Source organism: Tenrec ecaudatus, chromosome 13 (assembly GCF_050624435.1).
Source record: "Tenrec ecaudatus isolate mTenEca1 chromosome 13, mTenEca1.hap1, whole genome shotgun sequence".
In the NCBI taxonomy this organism is placed as follows: domain Eukaryota; kingdom Metazoa; phylum Chordata; class Mammalia; order Afrosoricida; family Tenrecidae; genus Tenrec; species Tenrec ecaudatus.
The window spans coordinates 79,710,009-79,729,773 of NC_134542.1; the positions used below are offsets into that span (position 1 = coordinate 79,710,009).

At 45.9% G+C, this 19,765-nt stretch overlaps 1 protein-coding gene across 1 annotated transcript in view; it reads left to right on the forward strand.

The window, feature by feature from the left end:
- PLA2R1 (phospholipase A2 receptor 1) overlaps positions 1–12,861 on the forward strand; it is a 117,449-nt gene extending 104,588 nt beyond the window's left edge. The window contains exons 22-30 of the mRNA XM_075529664.1: positions 501–631; positions 959–1,106; positions 2,844–3,082; positions 4,924–5,092; positions 7,139–7,279; positions 7,783–7,899; positions 9,757–9,933; positions 11,952–11,984; positions 12,079–12,861. Of these exons, the coding sequence (XP_075385779.1) occupies positions 501–631; positions 959–1,106; positions 2,844–3,082; positions 4,924–5,092; positions 7,139–7,279; positions 7,783–7,899; positions 9,757–9,933; positions 11,952–11,984; positions 12,079–12,296 (1,373 nt within the window). The 3' untranslated portion in view covers positions 12,297–12,861. The remainder of the gene's footprint in view (positions 1–500; positions 632–958; positions 1,107–2,843; positions 3,083–4,923; positions 5,093–7,138; positions 7,280–7,782; positions 7,900–9,756; positions 9,934–11,951; positions 11,985–12,078) is intronic.
- Positions 12,862–19,765: the final 6,904 nt, after the last annotated feature.

Sequence of the window (19,765 nt, forward strand, 5' to 3'; positions counted from 1 at the left end):
TTATTACGCTGAGAATCGTGGCCCAGCCAAGTTGGCACGTGACGGTAGCTGTCACAGCCAGCATGCCTCGCACCCAGACCGTGGGGTCTGTGGCCCCAGATGGACATTGTCAGTGCACAAAGTAGTCAAAGAATATGACTCTTGTCATCAGTGTGAAATGTCGGATCGTGAGATACCCAATAATGAGACGCTCAATAAGTGAAAAGCAGGTGTACAGTGTGTAAATCATTTCATGTAGAAAAGTGATGAATGAACACTGGAAATTGTTTTGTTAATGATATAATGAAATCCCAGGCTTAGTGAGCTAGTTCCTGTCAATTTAAGTGAAGTGAAAGTGAAAGAGACAGTATTACCTTAACAGAACAAAATAACAGATTGCTACAATTGATTTGTAATTAATGTTTGCTGTCAGTTAAATATAATCATAGTTATAAACGGAGTTCCGTGCCTCCCCAAAGGTATATGGTATTAAACATGGTAATGTGTTCCTGTTTTTTCAGCTTTCATTACTATGAATCTTTTGGGCGAGACCACTAACTTGTGGATTGGGCTACAGAACGATGATCATGGAACATGGCGAAGTGGAAAGCCTGTAGCATTCACTAACTGGTCGCCATTTGTGGTAACAAATGTAAGTCGCAAGGTTTACTTTCTACAAGATGGCTTTGGCATGAGAGTCTATTCAAAACGTGTTTACTAATGTTTTCATAAATGTGTACAGCTGTTAATGTATGTATTCATTTTAATGTTTTTATTTCATATAATTCTCCCATGTTCCAGAAATGTAATTCCTTTACCCATCACAATAATTACTTGCTTTGTAAGTTATGAAATGAATTGTGAACAGGCTTATTTAATGCTAAATAAATGAATAGTAATTGGCCTTTAATCAGAAAATTACATTCTGAATAAAGATTTCAAAGACCTATTTTGGGGAATGGTTGTCTTCTTTTTCAAGACTCCACATCGTGACACCTCCGGAGTTCCAGTCAACCGTCCTCTCTGTGCCTTGCTGTCGAGTAATCCTAATTTTCATTTCACTGGAAAATGGTATTTTGAAGACTGTGGAAAAGAAGGTTATGGGTTCGTTTGTGAAAAAATTCAGGGTAAGAAATATTTATTTTTTTACTACTTTTTATGTCCATGGTTCATTTGTCTCTTCCATGTCTGTTTTACACGGCTCTATAGCACACTTTCAGATCTAAGAGTACGGGGCACTTATCTATGTATTTACTTATTTATTTATTTGGCTTTACAAATATTCAGTCATTTAATCCTCCACTATCCCGTGACCGTGCCCTAGAGTGGGACTTGGGCCGCTGGGATGGTGAGCAAGGTTGTACATTCATATTAGTCATTCTAAAGGCTGTGTTGCATTTAATTAGCCTCAGAGTAGGTGTCTGATCCGGTAATTTTTTTTTAATTGAAAAAACTATTGAAGAGAGTCAGAGAAATCAACTAATTCATGCTACTTCTTTCTTGCAACCTTATCAATGGTTTCCGTAGCTAAACGTGGCATGCGGCCATGTTTCCAGATCCGATGGCTTAACCTACAAGGACATCTGGTGTGAAATGCCACCAACATCATACTGCTGTAAACCCCAAAGCCGACCCACAGCCCTCTACTCCTTCCCACCCAGAGCGACCCGAGGGTTTCCAAGACTGCCGAGCAGAGCAGGAAGCCTCCTCTTTCTCTCAGGGAGCAGTTTGTGAGTTTGAGCCCACCTTGTAGAGCCTGGGTGGTGTAGTGGTTAGCCCTTAGATCGCTAACCCCAGGCCAGCGGTTTATGGGAGGCTCTTTGCTCCCATAAAGAGGTACAGTCTCAGGAATTCCCAAGACAGTTCTACCCATAAGGTGGCTAGGAGTCTGAACTGACCACGGGCAGTGAGTCCGGTTTTTAGAGTGCTGTGGTTAGCAGTTCAATGCCAACTCCACAAGACTACTGGGGCTACTATGACAAAGTGTAACCATGGCGGAGGAAAATAAAAACAATAGGTAGTATCTGTTTCACTCGTATTGGGTGCTAGGCTACCTAAATCATGTTACCTGCAGGGTCACAGCTTGTGGCTGGAGCTTTGTGGAACTTTGAGCGGCCTAACATATCAGGGAATCTTCCCAAAGTCTGTGGGGAAATGGAACGAAAGGATAGTGGGATTTTCCCTTGAACTCTTAGAAGTTCCCCTCACACATATGCTGACTTGGAATATGAGTTGAATTTCTTAGTGTCACATGCAAGTGAAATCTTTAAGACACTCAGCACCAACCCACAACCCTAGGGAAGAATTGACACGGGCAAAACTTTGGGTCTGGTAGTGACTGTCAGACGGACTCAGAAGTTTCCTGAAGTCCCATATCTGAGAACGTCCGCTCGCAAAATAGTGGTTGCAATGCAGTCTGCTCCCCCATAAGCCTTGAGAGTTTTTTATGAGCAAGCTCTAAGTTCTGCTCACACAGACTGGTGGAGCGAACCCTGCCTGAGGGATCTCTAACAGCTACACCAAAAAGTGGCCTCTTGGCCAGGAATCCTCAAAAACGGGAAAGCTTCCGGAAGTGCATTGGTATGCAGGTGTCGTTTGGAAGAACCCCGTCACTCCATTCCCCAAGTGTTCCAATTCTTGAACACTACGTACAATTTCAGGTCATGTCCACATTTTGAAATAGGGCATTCTTGGCAGAGAAATTCCCTGGCATTAACAACCAGGTGCTGTTGAGCCAATGGCCCCACTAGAAGAGCCCCAGGTGTGTGAGCCTGGATCAGGGTGGACAGAGGTGGTAAGGTTGACCTCCCCGGTCTCCTTGAGATGCTACAAATGGTCTTTGTCCTTGTTCTACTGTGTTCCAGATCCCTCTGGGCACGGTGAAAATAGGTCTGCTGTGTACCCCATTCCCAATACGTTAGACTATGGAAACCGGACATATAAAATAATTCATGCAAATATGACCTGGCACACAGCGATGAAAACCTGCCTGCTGCACGGGGCGGAACTGGTCAGCATTACTGACCAGTATCATCAGTCCTTCCTCACTGTTATCCTCAACCGGCTGGCTCGTGCCCACTGGATCGGCCTGTACACCGCAGATGTAAGTGACCAAAGTCCCTTGGAAGATCCTTGCAAAACTAAGTTTCACATTTACCCCTAAATGATCAGAACATTGTGTTTAGCACAGTAAAAGATGCTCCCGGGAATAACAGTAAATGGGGTGTTAATCATTAGTTTTCTGAGTAACTATTTGTCAACCTTATGAGCAGCCTATGACTATAAAATAAAGGGGTACTCTTTTTTTTTAGGGTAAACACCAACTTGACTCACTTCTAATCATATCCCTCCAGGGTTCTCTGAGAAGCTTTGAACTTCTCAGAGGACACTGACTAATGGGAGCACATCTTAAACTGAAGCATCTCTACTTTGGTCACTTGTCATATTTGAAGCATCCCCAAAGAAAAATGAATCACACGTCCTACCAAGGAAGTTGGTTACTAATTGACTCCATAGTCCTTGAAATTAACCTACTGTATATACACGAGTAGAAGCCGACCCGAATATCCTACGAGGCACCTAATTTTACCACAAAAACTGCATTAAAATGTACTGAAAAACTCGGCTTATACACAAGTTTATACGGAAGGTTGTTTGGGATCCCTCCCCCAGCCCTTCACCCAGCCACTCCCGGGGATGTGCTTGGAAAAGTAAGATTTCTTTTTCAGTGAAATAAAATAAATTCTAAGCTGATACCTCATTTTATTTCACAAAGTCAACTACTGGTATGCCTTCGTGTGGTCATCTAGAACGTTTTCCCCATGTCTACATGTAAGGTGTGTCTGCATACATCATTTCTAAACACAAATGAGATCACTCGACATTTCCAAGTGTCTTGAAACTTGATTTTTTTTTTCATTTAAAATACCAATTACAGCTTTCCATATCAGCACATAAAACTGTAACTCATTCCTGGTAGCAGGGGCCTATAAAGATATACCACAATTTGTGAAACCATTCCCCTACGAAAGGTAATTTGATTCTCCTCAGTTTCCACAATTACGAATAACAAAGAACAACAAAATATCTTTGTGCAATTACGATAAAGTCCCAGAAGTGAAATTGCTGAGCATGCTTTAAATGTTAACAAGCAGTGCCAAATTGCCCGCCAAAAATGTGCACCAGTTTATATGCCAATAACAGTGTGGTGTCCCTGCATCTTTGCCTGTCTTATCAAAACGTTAATCCCTGCCAATGAAATAGCCAAAGTATCAATGTCTCCTGGTTGTTTTAGCATGATTCTTTCATTACAGGGGTGATTGGAGGGCCTTTACGTGCTCTTGAACTTTGTCTTTATTTTTTACTGTGACCTTGCATTTTTTGTCAATGATCTGTGTGTGTGTGTGTGTGTGTGTGTGTGTGTGTGTGTGTGTTCTATTGATCTGTGAGAGTTCTTTAAGTAACTCGAAGTAAATTACTAAAAACAAGAGCTATTTTCCCAGGTCGGATTTTCTTGATTTATTGTATTCTTGTGCCAAAGAATATTTTAACTTTAAATAGCCAGTTTTGCTTTATGGCCTTGGGTTTTATAGCAGAGCTGGAAAGATTTTCCTGATACCAAGAGAGAGTATTAAAAACTGTAGTCAAGTTGTCTCTGCAACTTCTATGTTTTCCCTTTAAATCTCAGCACGAGCTGAAATGTAGTTTGGTGGAAGGAGCAAGGTGATGTGTGCACTTCAATCATCTTGCTGGCGGGGAAAGGATGGCAGCGGAAGATCAAGGCTTCCACCGAACTTTGAACACTTTGATTTGTGGTGGGTCGTTCGCTTTGTTAGGAGGCGTGGAAATACAAATCTGTGTCTGTAGTCTGGGACACACAGAGAGCCTTAGGTGATGTCACCCGCGGAGTTGACAACGAAATGACAGCTCAGTTTCCCTCCACAGAACGGTCTCCATTTTGACTGGTCTGATGGCACCAAGTCCTCTTTCACGCACTGGAAAGACGAGGAGGCGGCCTTCCTTGGCGACTGTGTTTTTGCCGACACCACTGGACGCTGGAGCAGCGCCGCCTGCGGGTCACTTCTGCAAGGGGCCATTTGCCACGTGCCCACGGGTGGGTTCATGACTATTCACCTGAGAAACCCTGTCGGCTCACTCAAGCACAGCACTGAACAGGTGACAGGAAGATGTGTAGGAAGGGCTGCCTCTGACTCTCTCAGTGATGTTAAAACAAAGAAGTAAAAGGAGTAGCAATCCAGGGAGAGCGGCCCACTGTTAGGAGAGGTAGCAAGGGCTATGGAGGTTCAAGGGGGTGGGGAACCCATCCCGGCGACTTGGAGAGCATAGAAAGACTTTCTGAAGCACCTGGTGGTGGAGAAAGGGCGTGGGAAACTGCGTGGGATGCCCACCAGCAGTCCTGGGCAGTCAGAGGCACCCTGCGCAGATCAATGCGGGCAAAGACGTGGCAGGAAAAGCAAGCTGGGCCGGGGACGAAAGCCAGCGCTGGAACTTGGCTGCATTACTGGGAAGAGAGCGGGGGTGGGGAATGAGCCCAGAACATGTATTTGAAGGTCTTAGAGAGCAAGTTTAGAATGATATGCAACGCTGAACTGGGCTCTAGAGACTAACAATCACAATGGCGATAGCTGATGGTGTTCGGCTGTTTGCCAGGTGATGGCCCTTCACTGTGCATAGTGTATTTGCAGTTAAAGTGCACCTGGTCAACCCCTTCATTTTAAACATGAAACTTAACTTCAAAACCTTATCAAGCTTCCCCAGGCTCTCACGGCTGTCCGTCGGCGGTGCCCCCTCTCCCCATCGCCGACGCACCTGTTGATCCCATGACACCGGCTGGCCTCTCCCGTGATTAATACTGCGATGCCCTCAGATTCCGGGAACACTGTGCGGCCTACTGCATTTTGTTCACCTGCAAGTAGGGAGTCCTGGCTGCAAGGCTCAGACCGGCCCCTCGCCCTGCAGGAGAAAAGGGAGACTGGATGCTCCCGTAAAGATGTCCAGTCTGGGGAACCTCACGGGCAGTTCTCCTCCTCCAGCGTCGCCGGGAGTCAAAATCGAGTCAACGGGACCTGAAGGGTCCTTCGTATAAGTTGATCTTCTTTTTGAAGTCTCTCATTTAGTAATTTTGAGGCATATATTTATATTCTGGAGTTTATAAACCCAATGGCATACATAGGCAAATTTTGATCAAAGCAACCCACGTCAAAACTCTTAAGTGGTGGCCTTCTAGCTTGGCAAAGCATGAGTCCGCTTCAGAAACACTGGGAAGTGGGCCTTCTCTTTTTAATAATAATGTAGTTAATTAGTACTTCATGAGTGTCAGGCGGCAACTCGTTTAAGCTTTTTAACAACTCGTAAGAAAACTGTGGCTGTAAGCTCCCATTCTGAGTTGATGTTGTGCGCAGTCAAGTTGATTCTCGCTCATAAAGACCCTAGGCTGGCCTCTTGTACAAGAGGAGACCACCAGGTCTTGTCTCCTGAGGCACAGTCAGCAGGCTTGAACCACCCGCCTTTCGGTTAGCAGCCAGCTGCTTGCAGAGAGACCAGAGCAGCCAAAGTGTTAGCAAACAGCAGAGGCAGGATCTTGACATGGCTGAGTCTGACTTCATGGGCTTTCTGAAATAGAACACTCCCCCCACAAAAGTCTCCCTGATCTTATGCTATAATACCTGGGCCTCATGCAGTCTGGACCTCTCATGGGTTGATTACCAGGTAAGGATTTCTAAACCCTCTGATTCTCAGCGCGACATGAAACGCCTCTGGTTCGACTGGAAGTCTCTTTTGTCAGCATCATTCAGCCGCCACTGTTTCTGTGAATCACATCGCCCCAGTCGTTCCAACTTCTAGGACACTAATTGGAAACTTAAAAGACAGCCGCGGTCACCCCAGCAGCAGCCAAACTAAGCCTATGAGGGTGTGCATGAAGGTGCCCCGTTATGTATAGGTACAGATTATTCCTACCAGACATGCTGTCAACCAGGCTTGGTTTTGTAATCATTTGCATTAAACGTAATCTTTCTGAGGATTACTGCGAAAATCTCATTATATATATTTGTCTTGGTCTTTCCTATGATATTACGCAATGACTATCTCAACAAATGAACTCAGCCAGCACCCTGAAATCATCCTGTTTTGTTCATAGAGGCAAGACCATCTGAACACCCAGCGCTGTGCTCAGAAACATCTATTCCCTGGACAAAATTTAAAAGCAATTGCTACAGTTTTTCCACCGTTCTGGACAGTACGAGTTTTGAGGCGGCTCGTGAATTTTGCAGAAAGGAAGGTAATTCTTTTGTGATGGTAAACTTCTCTCCATGTGCTCTTTCTTGACATTTCAGCAAAGACGTCAGTTTTCTTCATTTGTCTGATTTTTTTTTTTTAGTCCCTTTAGGAACAACAAAAAGTATTGCCAAAAATAAACCCTATTGCATTTGCTTGTTTGGGGCCAATGAATGTATGAGACCTGCGGTTCAAAATAGCATTTGAAAACCCAATCTCAGAAACCTGCATTTCCCCAAGACTGTGCTCCTCTTAAAGACATTTGCATTAGGAATGTCTAATGTTCCCTTAAAATTCATCATCTATTTTTTTAACTTCTTAAGTACAGACTTGTGTCTTTCAATAAATATGGCCTTTCTGAAAATTTTTAAAGGAAAAAAATTATTATTGGAAGTTTCCATTTTCAAAGGCTGGGCTTTCTAGATTACGGAATGAGGGGGCATGTTTTGAGCCGTGCTTCGGCCTAACCGTGATTCCTCGTTCCTTTGCTGTGTGTCTCTCCCACAGGGGCCAATCTCTTAACCATCAAGGATGAGGCTGAAAACGCATTTCTCCTAGAAGAGCTCTTTGCTTTGGGCTCTTCTGTGCAGATGGTCTGGCTGAATGCTCAGTTCGATGCTAACAGTAAGTGGCGTGGGTAGGAAGGAGGATGGGGCAGAAGTAATGCACAGTTGTTCAGGTTGCTGCTGCAGATGAGTCTGAACCAGGGAGCTCTGCCTACATCAATATTTGCTGTGAAAGAGCAGTACTAGCATCACCAGCTCTTTCCTTCCTTCCTTCCTTCCTTCCTTCCTTCCTTCCTTCCTTCCTTCCTTCCTTCCTTTCTTTTTGCTTAAAACAAGTTTGTGTTTCAAAAGAAAGGGAAGGAATGAGGAGCTGATAGCACTGATGACTGCTCCCCCCCCACCCCACCCCCACCTCAAGGGAAGCAAACAATAGAATTGTAAGTGAATGGATTAGATAGTGTAAGATACAGCAGTTTTATATAGATAGATAGATACATAGATAGATACATAGATAGATAGTCTAGAAAGAAGGGATAAAGTAAAGGGAGCAGATATCAAGGAGGTCAAGAAGAAGGAGAATGTTTGAAACTGATTGTGGTATCAAGTGCACAATACTACTCGATGTGACCAAACTATGGGATGTTAGGATATCTGTAAGGGCTCCCAATAAAAGGATAATAAAAAATAATCATTTAAGTCAGTTTCCATTTTCTTTTACCTCCTTTGGAACCACTCAGACCAATGTTTAGGTCTGAAGAATCTGGAGTCTGGAAGGTTTTGAAAACCGTGTATGATTATTATTCTCTCTCTTTCTCTCTCTGTCTTATGCTAACCCTTCTCTGTGTCCTCTGGCCCTCACCATATCTCCCAAATAAAAAACAGACAAAATAGCAGCATTAGGTTTCTTTTCTGTTTCCTTTCCCTTTCTTTCTGTGGCAATGGTGCATGACCTGGGGACTTGCATTCAGAAATCTTCTGATTGCCTGAAAGTCAAAAAAAAAAAAAAAGCATATTTCTTGAAAATACACCAAGTTCCTAAAGGCACGATAGGACTAAAATAAATGTTTCAGGGATAAAATGCAGTATTCAACATATTATTTACTGGTCCTATATACCAGAATTGGTAACAAATTGAGAACATGGTGTTCTTTTCTTTGTTTAATTGATGGTTATTAAAAAGAACTTGCAAAGAAAATTGTGGTAATTGGCGTGGAGCGCTCAGTAAGTGAAGTTCCGAGATGGGAGGAATGGCTGTCCCCCAGTTTAGAAGTGGGGAAGGAAAGGAGGTGTTGTTGTTAAGTATGATCGAGTCAGTTCCAACTCATAGAATGTTGCGACAGCTGTAAGAGCTCCCAAGTAAAGGATTTAAAAAAAAAAAGATTTTAAGTCAGTTTCAATTTTACTTTCCATCCTTTGTAACCACCCTGTATGCCAATCCATCTCATCAAGGACCGTCCTTTCTTTGGGGTTGCCCCTCCTCTTTACCACGCACATCCTTTCCCAGGGACTGATCTAGCCCGGTAATATGTCCAAAGCATGTGAGATGAAGTCTCATCATAGCCTTCCCCTGAGGAGCACTCTGGCTGGGCTTCTTCCAAGACAGATGTGTTTGTCCATTGGCCAGTCGGTGGGACTTCACCGGTCTTCCCAACACCTGCACTCCAAGGCCTCCACCCCGGATGGCAGGCTATCGCAGACAAGGCTGCCTGAGTTATTTCACCAAGGACATTTGCAAATAGATGCTCATTAGGGTTTCCGAGGTCAACTCTTCTGGGAGCAGACAGCCTCATCTCCCTCCCTCGGAGCGGCTGATGGGTTTGAACTGGCATCCTTCTGTACCCCACTCCCTAGCCCCCAGCACCACCACACTCCTTTTATGGATAGCTATTCACGGTTCAATATGGAGAGCGTCTCCCGAAACGCTCCTTGTACGGCTCAGCACTCTAAGCATGCTAAGTACGCGCTTTTCCCACAGATGAAACCACGAAGTGGTTTGATGGGACTCCCACAGACCAGTCCAACTGGGGAGAGTGGGAGCCAGAGACAGACCTCGTCCACCCCCACCTGTGTGTTGCCCTGAAGATCCCAGAAGGACTGTGGCAGTGGTCCCCCTGTCAAGAAAAAAAAGGCTTTATATGCAAAATGGAGGCAGGTAAGTCGAGGCAGGGCCAAGTGTTCATTCTGATTCTATCCCGACCCCTACTGTCCCTCCTCTTGAGCAGTGAAAGGTTTTCAAATACAAGTACTCAGGGAATGTTCAGACAGGTTCTGAGGTTCGGGTCTTGTTCCGCAGCGAACCATTCAGAGATCACTGCCGTGCCTCCTCTCTCTGGGAAATCATTGTAAAGCCACTCAAGGGCTGTATGGCTCCTGTGTGTCCCCGCCGCTGCTTACCTGATGCGCACAAGCAGTTTACCTCCAGCAAAGAAAGCTAGGAACACAAATCACCATGATTTGCCTGATGACTAGTACTGGGAATTTTTAAGGTTCCTCTTTGGTTCTAAGAAATATTAAAAAACAAAAACCCTCACACTCAAGCTCCATGCCATCCAGTCAGTGCTGACGCAGAGCAACCCCCTGGGGATCTCTGAGACTGTAGCCGTTTGCAGGAGTGGGAGCTGCTGGTGGCTTCGAACTGCCAACCCTGCAGGTCGCGTAGCCACTGCACCTCTAAGGTACCTTGGCCAGGAAATACAAGGGACGTTCAAAAAGCTTGTGGAGAAATTGAATGAAAGGACCCTAGGAGTTACCCACAAACCTTTTGGAACCTCCTCTGACCTGCATCTCTTTGTTGGAAAGGAAAAAAAAAAAGCCCGCTGGCATCGAGTGGATCAACTGCTCTGCTGTAGACAGTCGTCCCGATGGAAAGAGAGATGGTGGTCACTCGAGTGCTAGAACCCAGGGAGGTGGGTAGGGGGGTGGGGGGAAGGCTGGGAGGAATGGGAGCAACGTTCTGAAAAGACAGCAAGAAGCTTTGACGGCTGGTTAGATGGTGTTTGATGGAGGAGGGAACCACAGTCGATGGGAGCCCCACGTTTGAAAGCTCAGTATGGCAAATCTCGGCTCTGTGGAGAACATGCCTCGGCCCAACACATCGCCTGTCCAGAATGGTATTTAGGCACCCGGAGCAAATCAGGAATCCCTCGTGCTAGCACAGTTCCCCAGATTATTTTTAGTTGTGAAAATAAACTCTTTAAAGCAATGTGGTGATGCTATTTCCATTCCTTTTCGGCTTATGAAAGGGGGAAAGGGCACACGTTGTGTGCCCAGAGGTGCATTCATTGATCCACGAGATCACTCCACATCTCCATCCAAGAATCTTCACCTTGGTCAAGACAATGGAAGAAGTCACGTTACCGTAACGTCCACTCCAACTCTCAGTGACCTGTGTGTGTCAGGGCCCGGTGTTCAGCGACTGTAATCTGAGGAATACCGGGCCTTTCTTTCCAGGCACCTTGGAGTGGACTTGAACTCCCCACCTTTCCATGAGTAGCCAGATGACAGACCATTTTACACCACCCAGGCACCTTAGCCCAAACCAACCTCCCGCCTTCAATCCAATCCCATCACAGGGACCTGGGTGTCCCCAGATGTAGAAGTAGATTCTACAAGAAAGGGACACAGGTCTGCAGTAGAAACCGCCTCAAGCAGGAGCCCTCTTTTTGGACAGAGGAGCTGATCCTTGAGCTGACAGAGTGAGAAGATGCTCATAGAACAGCCCCTGCAGGGGAGCAGGGCGACATCATGGCTGGGCAGGCTCCCTTGAGATCCCAGCAGAACTGTGGCCTCCTCGTGTTGCCCATCAACATCCTCAGCACAGTGCTGACCCTGGACAGGAGCTCTTTGACTTGGAAAAAAAGCAGTGTGGTTTTTATGTTTGTGGGTGCTAATGACGGTCCTTGTCAGTCGGGTCGCAAGCTTTCCTTATTAAGGGCTCAATAGGAAGTGGATTAGGTGTGGGGGTTGGGGGGCAGATGGTCTCTGTCACAACTCTTCCTCAGTGCCCTCAGAACGCAGCAGCAGCAGCAGCAGCAGTGTAGACCGTTCGTCGAAGTGAGTGGTACAAGTAAAGACAGGCAGCCAAGGCTGACCCCGCCTGCAAATAATGACGTCCTTTTACCACAGGATCATCCTCAACATACTGTTTGTGTGTGTGTGTTTTTATTTTAGATGCCCACGTTCTAACAGAGCATCCGAAAGAAGGTAAGTTTGGGGCAGGAGATGGGAAAATAAGGGGTACCCTGGGGCCGCCTCGCTGCCCTGTCATGACGTTTTCCTCTCTCTCGTCTCCCTCCAGGACCAAGTCACAGCATCGTGCCTCTCGCGGTCACGCTCACCCTGCTAGCCAGTCTGGTCGCTTCCACCGTTGCCTTCTACGTCTACAAGCAGAACAACGGTTTCTTCGGGAGACTCACAGCATTGAGGAACCCTTACTATCCGACAAGCAACTTCAGTACGGTGCACTTAGAAGAGAATATTCTCATCTCTGATCTTGACAAGAATGATCAGCTTTAATGAAAGGGACCTCTGGGGAACCTTCTCTACGTTTCTCTCCGCGGGCCCAGTGCTGTTGCCATGCAAATTGTGTCACTATTTTCAATGACTCCGGGCGTGATGTACTGACTGGTTTTGAACTGTGACCGCGTTAGCTGGGGTTTGCCGTGCTCGTTTTGCCAAGCTGCAAAGGGAGCGAGCCCCGTGGTGATTCAGGAAGACGAGCCCTAAGAAGCAGCGCCCTATGCCAGAACTCGCAAACCACGGTGAATAATAGTTTGGGCGGTCGTACGTTGCGAGAATTTTAAAACCGATCTTGTCCTTTTGAGACACTTCCTTACACTCATGCCCTCAAAAGTGAAAGAGGAAGCTAACTAATCTTACAGACCCACACTTGGACATGAGAGGAAAAACCGGCCACAGACAGGTTTCTGGTTTTGTTTTTGCTTCACTTTTCTCACCATTAATAGGTCGGGGAAATACTGATTCCTAAGTTCAAGAGTCATAGGTTGTGGGCTGTAAAGTACTATTTAGGGTGACATCAAGTCAATTAAGCCTGATTTCTAGCGAAGCAAGCAAAGTGGGGGTGGGGGTGGGGGGCGGGGGGGGGTGGGGGCGGGGGCTGGGAATCAACTTTCTTTCCATCGTGAAGTTAGCAAGCCACTCTCATCAGCAGTACTTGGAACGAATTAAAATGTGGCCTAAAACCTTCATACTTGTCTTTCTCTCGTGAAGCTTTTAAATAAGATTAAGTCCTTTGAAAGGTAAGCAGCTTAGGCAAGATTACATCATAAAATGGACTGTGTGGGCACAGAGCTGGCTTTTCAATGGCACGAAGAAGCACCGTTCCCATTGCTGGCTGCCACCACGTGGAGTCCCACTCGCAGGGCCTCCCGATGGTGTTTCTGAGGCTGTCGATCCTGATGGGAACCCACAGTCTCGCATTTGCTCTCCAACAGGGACTGGTGGGTGTGAACCACCAACCTTGCCGTTAGGACGCCAACTCTTAACCAGCGACACCACTGGCCCCTTTGCTATATGTACCTGTATGAATGTTTGATAATGTGATGGATGAAACTTTGAATCCATTCTACTCAACAAGTCTAAAGGATTGCTGAATATTGTAATGACTAAGTATTGACTCCGTTTGAGATTTTTCTTACAGATAACACTGAAAGGACGTTATTGAGATTTTAAAACTGTTGGCTTTAATAGCCGAAAAAAGAACCATAAGCTTTATTACCAACTAAAAGGAATAAAATAACATTAAGACTGCTAACAGCTAAAGGATATAAAACATAAAGCTTCAATTCAAAGGGGAACTATCTGAATTATGGCTTCACTAGAGCAGGAGGAGTAGAGTGGCTTCATCGAGATTTCTTTTGCTATCAAAATGAGTTATATGTGGTGTTCTATGTCATAAACTACAAGGAGCCCTGGTGGTGTAGTGGTTATACATTGGGCTGCTAACTGCAAGGTTGGCAGTTCGAAACCACCAGCCACTCTTCGGGAGAAAGATGAGGCTTTCTACTTCCACAGAGGGTTACAATCCCAGAAACCCACAGGAGCAGTTTCAACTTGCCTTCTAGGATTGCTGTGAGTCAGAATCAACCCAGTGGCAGTTAAAATGAGAGAGAGATGGATTTCGCTAAGTCCCTAGATGGCACAAAAAGTGCTGCGGAAAAAAGGCCTGGTGATCTGCTTTCATGAAAACAACAGCCTAGGAAACCCTGTGAGCTCCAGTTCTTCTCTGTAACACATGCTGGAATGACTCTCTGCATTGGGGTGTTAGGTCTTATGTAGCCAACGTTGGTTTCTTGAAGCCAGCTCCTTTTGTTTGGCACCAGTTGACCAGTGAGTGGCAACTAGTAGAGCCTGGTTAAAAGCATAGGCCTCTGTGTAAGGAGTCCCTAACCCCCTGGGTGATTCAAAATATTAATGCGCTCAACTGCTAACCAGCCAAAGGCTAGAGGTTCCAATCCAGCCAGTGGTGCCTGGCAGTCTTCCGCTGAAAACACAGTGAACCCTATGACACACAAGTCTACCGTCACAAACATGGGAACCCACTCAACAAGAGGCTTTTTTGAATCCTGTGTAAATTTAAAAGCACACATTTCATCTTTATTCATCGAGTCCTTATAAAGAAAATGGGTTCACAATCAATACTCAAGACTTTATTCATTACATAAATGTTGAGTGTCTGTTACTAACTCCCTCACTGCCATTGAGACCTGTCTCTGAGCGACCCTCTAGGACAAGAGAACTATCCCTGTGGGTTTCTGAGGCTGCACATCTTTATGGGAGCAGAAGTGTCCCCCTTCCCCCTGCCCCAGGAGAACCTGGAGGGTTTGAACTGGTGACCTTACGATTAGCAGCCCAATGTTTAACCCTGGGCTCCTTAAGATCCAGGAGCAAGCAATTCTAAGAACTGGGTTCCCTGTTCTCCTGACACTTATATCCTAGTGAGGAAAAACTGATAGTGCACCAGCAGAGACGTGCAGAAGAAGAAAAAACAGCAAGTGGTGGTGAAAGTCCAGTGATGGGGAGAAACTGGGGTGGGGTGGGGTGTTCTCTCAGAATCTCCCTGAGGGTAATTTTAATTATTACAACAAACAGCCTCAGACTGGAGGCCACAAGGGGGAAAGTATGAGTCAATGGGAAGAGGCCCATCAATAGAAATACCCTTTGAAGAGGAGGCCCATGGAATAGAAAGGGTTAAAACAGCTTCCAAACGTAGCTCACTACCGCTGCTGCAGTTTCCAGAGTGGGGTGATTTACTTCCATAAATGTTTTTCCTGCCTGCAGAGCTCATTTTTTAAAGATCCTATAGTAGTTGGCAATTGTGTATTTATCACTCCAAAGAATAATTGGCTTAAACTAACCAGGTGATATAAAAGCCCCATTTAACAACCTGTCAAGTGAAATTAGGCTTCTGTACTTTGGGATGGACTGGTTAGAAATGAGTAGCCTATTAGTCTCCAGTAGACTTGACAATCTGACAACGCGTGACTTCAGGGAAGTGGCTCTGCGGGAAGAAACTGCATGGCATGTCCTGCCTCCCTTTGACATTCACACCGGAGCCATAGCTCCTGGGACTCTGTCCTCCTGGGTAGGCTGTGTGGGAGGTCTCTTTCCTGTTCCTAAAGGTTGAGGAATAAAAACGACAGATGTCACAAGTCCAGTTCCAGACAATCTCAATACAGTGACTATCACAATAGAGTGGGTCTCACCAACTCTCTGGTTTCCAGGTGCAAGTAAGATTTACGTGTGCACTGCACTGGTGCCCAACGCACAATCATATTGTGAAGAGTTGTGAAATATTGTGAGAATTCTCCAGAATGTGACACAGAGATGAGAAGTAAGCACATGCTGTTTAAAAAGAAGGGGGAAAAAAAAACCTCCCACCATCGATAGACTTGGTGGACGCAGGATCATCCCAAGGCTCCAATTGTAAAAAGTTCAATCTCTGAGAAGTGCAGTAAAATGAAGGCCAAGAAAACGGGTATGCTCATATGGAGATAGTCTACTTTAGATGTGCGAGTCAAAGGGTTTTCCACACTAGGCTCCCTTGTCTAGAGAAACAAAACCAGTGACACTTATGTATGTATAAGAAGGAACTTTTTATCAAAAAGAAAGTTAATATCAAGAAAGCATCCCAGCCTAGTCCAAGACAAGTCCATGGGTCCGATGTTGGCCAGAGCCCTCATCAGACTCTGGAACCCAAAGCCTATGGCCCAGAAAGTTGAAGCAGAATGCAGGGAGATGACAGGCCGGTGGATGCAGAATCACGTGGGTCTGAGGTCCGTGAAAACAGGAAACATGGCAGGGCACCTACAGCTCTCAAGGTCGGATGAGGGGGAGGGGGGGTGCGATGGCGGGGCACAGAGTCTCAGCAAGCAGACAGGGAGGGAAAGTCCCCAAAGTCTCTCTTATAAAAGCCCCCAAACCAGGTGACACTTCTTCAGTATATTCTAAGAAATGGAGAAATGAAAGCACTATAATTGACTGAATAACAAATCCTTTTGCAAGTCAAGGCTGTCCAGGTCTTTGCTTTGAACGAACTTGAAGGATCACATAGCAGAGTTCCTGAGACCACAATCAACATGGCCCTCGCCGCACAGATGTCATCAACCAGAACATTCATGTCAACTGCAGTGATCGTTACTGTTAGTGGTTGAAATCGGTAGTCTCTCTTCCAGCAGCCCTGAAAGCCACGATTTGAGCCAGAAAGATGTGCACCTCACTCCTCTTGTTTGGAGAAAAAGACCTCCGTGGGAAGTGCACATCTTTTGACATATCTTGGCAAGCACTCTCATATACCCAGGCGGCACTTAGCTAAAGTGTCCCAGTAAGCAACTGGGGGCATGACATGCTGAGGGAGAGCCTGCTGTGAGCCAGCAAATGTCTTAGACTCGGGATGGAAAGAATAGAACCCCACCTCTGCTCACACAAACTCCAGCTCCCCGGGAGACAGATACGGAAGTAATATGTGCAGTTCATTGTGATGCAAGTTGTAATGGGAAATTGTAAGGGGGTGAGCAGGGGGGGCCACTGGCATCAATCAAGTCATTGCAACTCATAGCAACCCTGTATAAATCAGAATAAAACTGCCCCTGAGGATTTCTGAGGCTGTAAACTCTCTGGGACTAATTCTCCTTTGGAGCAGCTAGAGGGTTTGAACTGCCATTCTGAAGGTTAGCAGCCCAATGCTTAACCCACGGCTCCACTAGGCTTTATTACTGGAGCAATAGAAGTGGGGGGGGGGCGCATAGTTAGTGATTAGAGGTGGAGAAATAAGCTTCACAGGTTAAGGGAGAGTTGTTTAATAACAAACATGTTAGTAAACAGCTGTTTTTGGTGTCTTTCTGAGTTAGAAAGTGAGTTCATCTTGGGCCCAGTGGAGACAGAAAGATGGACCAAATGTATGCACAGCTTTTTGCTTTTTTCACTCCAGACACAGGAACGACACCTCTGAGTTATTCTCTTTATACGTTAGAAAATCCCTTTAAAGACAATCCGTGCACAGTGATGTCCAGTTCTTGTGAAGGTCTTTAGAAGAGCCAAGCAACTGGATTGTTGGTGCGTTCCTAGCATTCACATATTAAATTTTGCATTCAAAATCTACCTGCAGTTTGTGTGCTCTCCTGTGGTTTGTGTGAGTCTGGGTACTTTAGAAAAACAAATCCACAGAAACTCATGTATAAGAGAGTTTGATATAAAGGGTAAGTTTGCATCAAGAAAACATCCCAACTCAGTGCTGCCCAAGCCCACAAGTCCAACATTAGCCCATATGTCCAACACCAATCCACAAAGTCCTCCTCCATCCCACAAAACAGATGCAATGATGGCAACTGCAGGAGGAAAGCTGGGTCAGTGAATATGTAAGCATTTCAGCACTGGTAGGGGTCTCCACACGGCTCCTCCAGCACCCAGGGCTGCATCAGGGTAGGTCCATGTGGCTTCTCCTCAGGGATGTCTTGCAGGAAGTCAGCCTTGCCAGCGGAAGCAGGGAACTGCTAAGGCAGCTGCACCCTGGTGCAACCATCACAAAGCAAGAGACCCAAAAGGTGAGGCTCACGCAGCCCTTTATCCCTCTGCCCTCCAATTAACCCCACATGTGTTTATCGGCCAGGTTGGCCCAATAAACTAACTACCTCATGGTTCTTAGGTATAGAAAGGGTGGCTTGAATTTAAAAACAAAGTTTTATTATTGAACATTAAAACTAAATACTCCATGGGTTTTTATAAGAGCTGTAAGAGCCCCCAATAAAATGATTTATTAAAATAAAAAAATTAATATTCCAGAGTTTTTCCTATTTTCAAAAGGAGCTCAAGAGGCCAGGGGGTCAAAGCCCTCCTCTGTAAATGGGGGGATCGGTGATGTGGCCACCAGCACTCGGTTAGGGACAGCTCTGGCAGTAAGATGGACGGCATCTTTGGCACCATCGTGGGGCAGGTCTACCCTTCCCCCAGGCTCAGCCGCAATAAGCCAGCACTGACTGCAGGGCACAGCAACATGCGCACACCCAGCTTGGAAACAACAGCTCCATCGGTATAGTTATCTGTGCTGGACCAAAGGAGCCCTGGTGGCGAGAATGGTTACATGCTCGGCCGAGCTACCCAGAGGTCGCAGGATTGAACCCACCCAGTAGCTCCGAGGGAGGAAAGCCTGGTGACCTGCATCGGTGAAGAGTCCAGCCAACAACCTGCCATGGGGCAGTCCAGCTCGATCGCAGGGTGTCACGGGAAGCGGAATCAACCCCAGGCCCCCTACGAACTAGAGCCCACGAGCCACTCTGTATCGCGACGTATCCCAAGAACATGGTGCATTTAGATTTCATCTTCACGGTTTGGGGTAGCCTATGTTGTTCTGGGTGAAAGCTGACACCGCCAATCAGGTTTCTAATCAAGCCATTTTATATCAATCTTTCCACAACAGGGGTTACAATCCCCTTTAGTTCCATTCTGTTTCCACTGATACAGCTGCTCATCCGCTCCCTGCCTGCGCTTTCGCACCTTTGCTTTGGGGCAAATGGTGACCCTTTGGTCTCACAAGTTGAACCCTGGTGGCATAATGGTTCTGAGCTGAGCTGTGACCACCCGTGGGGGTCTCTCCTCCCGTGGGGTTACAGTCTCGGCAGCTCCCAGGGGCCGTGTCACCTGTTCCATTGGGTTGCCATGAGTTGTCATTGACTGGATGGCGGTGAGTGGAGTGAGTTTGGGTCTCCTACGTGGAGTGTTTGAAGGAGCCCATTTCTCTCTGGTTTCTAAGCCTGTCTATGATTTGATGGAAAGTTCACCTCCAGGGTAGCTGCAGTTCCAAGTTCAAGGGTGCTTTAAGGCAACAGGCTCAGGGTTTCTTTGGCCTTTCTAGGTCCATTAGTCTGGCTATTTTTAGGGATCGGCTTCCCTCCAATGCTTATAATTCTGCATAAAATAGCTGAAAGGCCAGGGCTGTGAAAGTACAATGATTCCTTACGGATTTTTAAATTTCAGCTATAATATTTGTAGATAATATTTCTACTTTAGGCTTATCTATAAATGTGTCACACCATATATTGCTTTTAAAAACAGTTCCATTGGCATACAATTCACATATTCAATAGTTCAATCACATCGAGAAGAGTTGTGTAATCATCGCCATAATCAATTTTCAGCAATATCCTCCTTTTTGTTAGTCAATGTCATTAAAAAAATTTTTTTGTTAGAAAATGATCAACAATTGTGCCTAAAGCTGAATTGGTGGGTTACAAAGGGGGGTGGGGGAATAAAGTCTGCATGTTCTTACAGTGCCTGATGAAGAAACCTAATTGCAGAAGAAAATCTATAACTAAACCCCAAAATGGGCCCTAAGGAGACCAGTACCCCTTTCACTCCGAGTTCATTAAGACAAGCGTTTGCTCCTTGCGGAGCACTTTGCTGTAATGTGGGACACATTCTGGAGAAAAACCACTCAAGTGCTGTTTTCCTCACGCCATGAAGTGAGTACG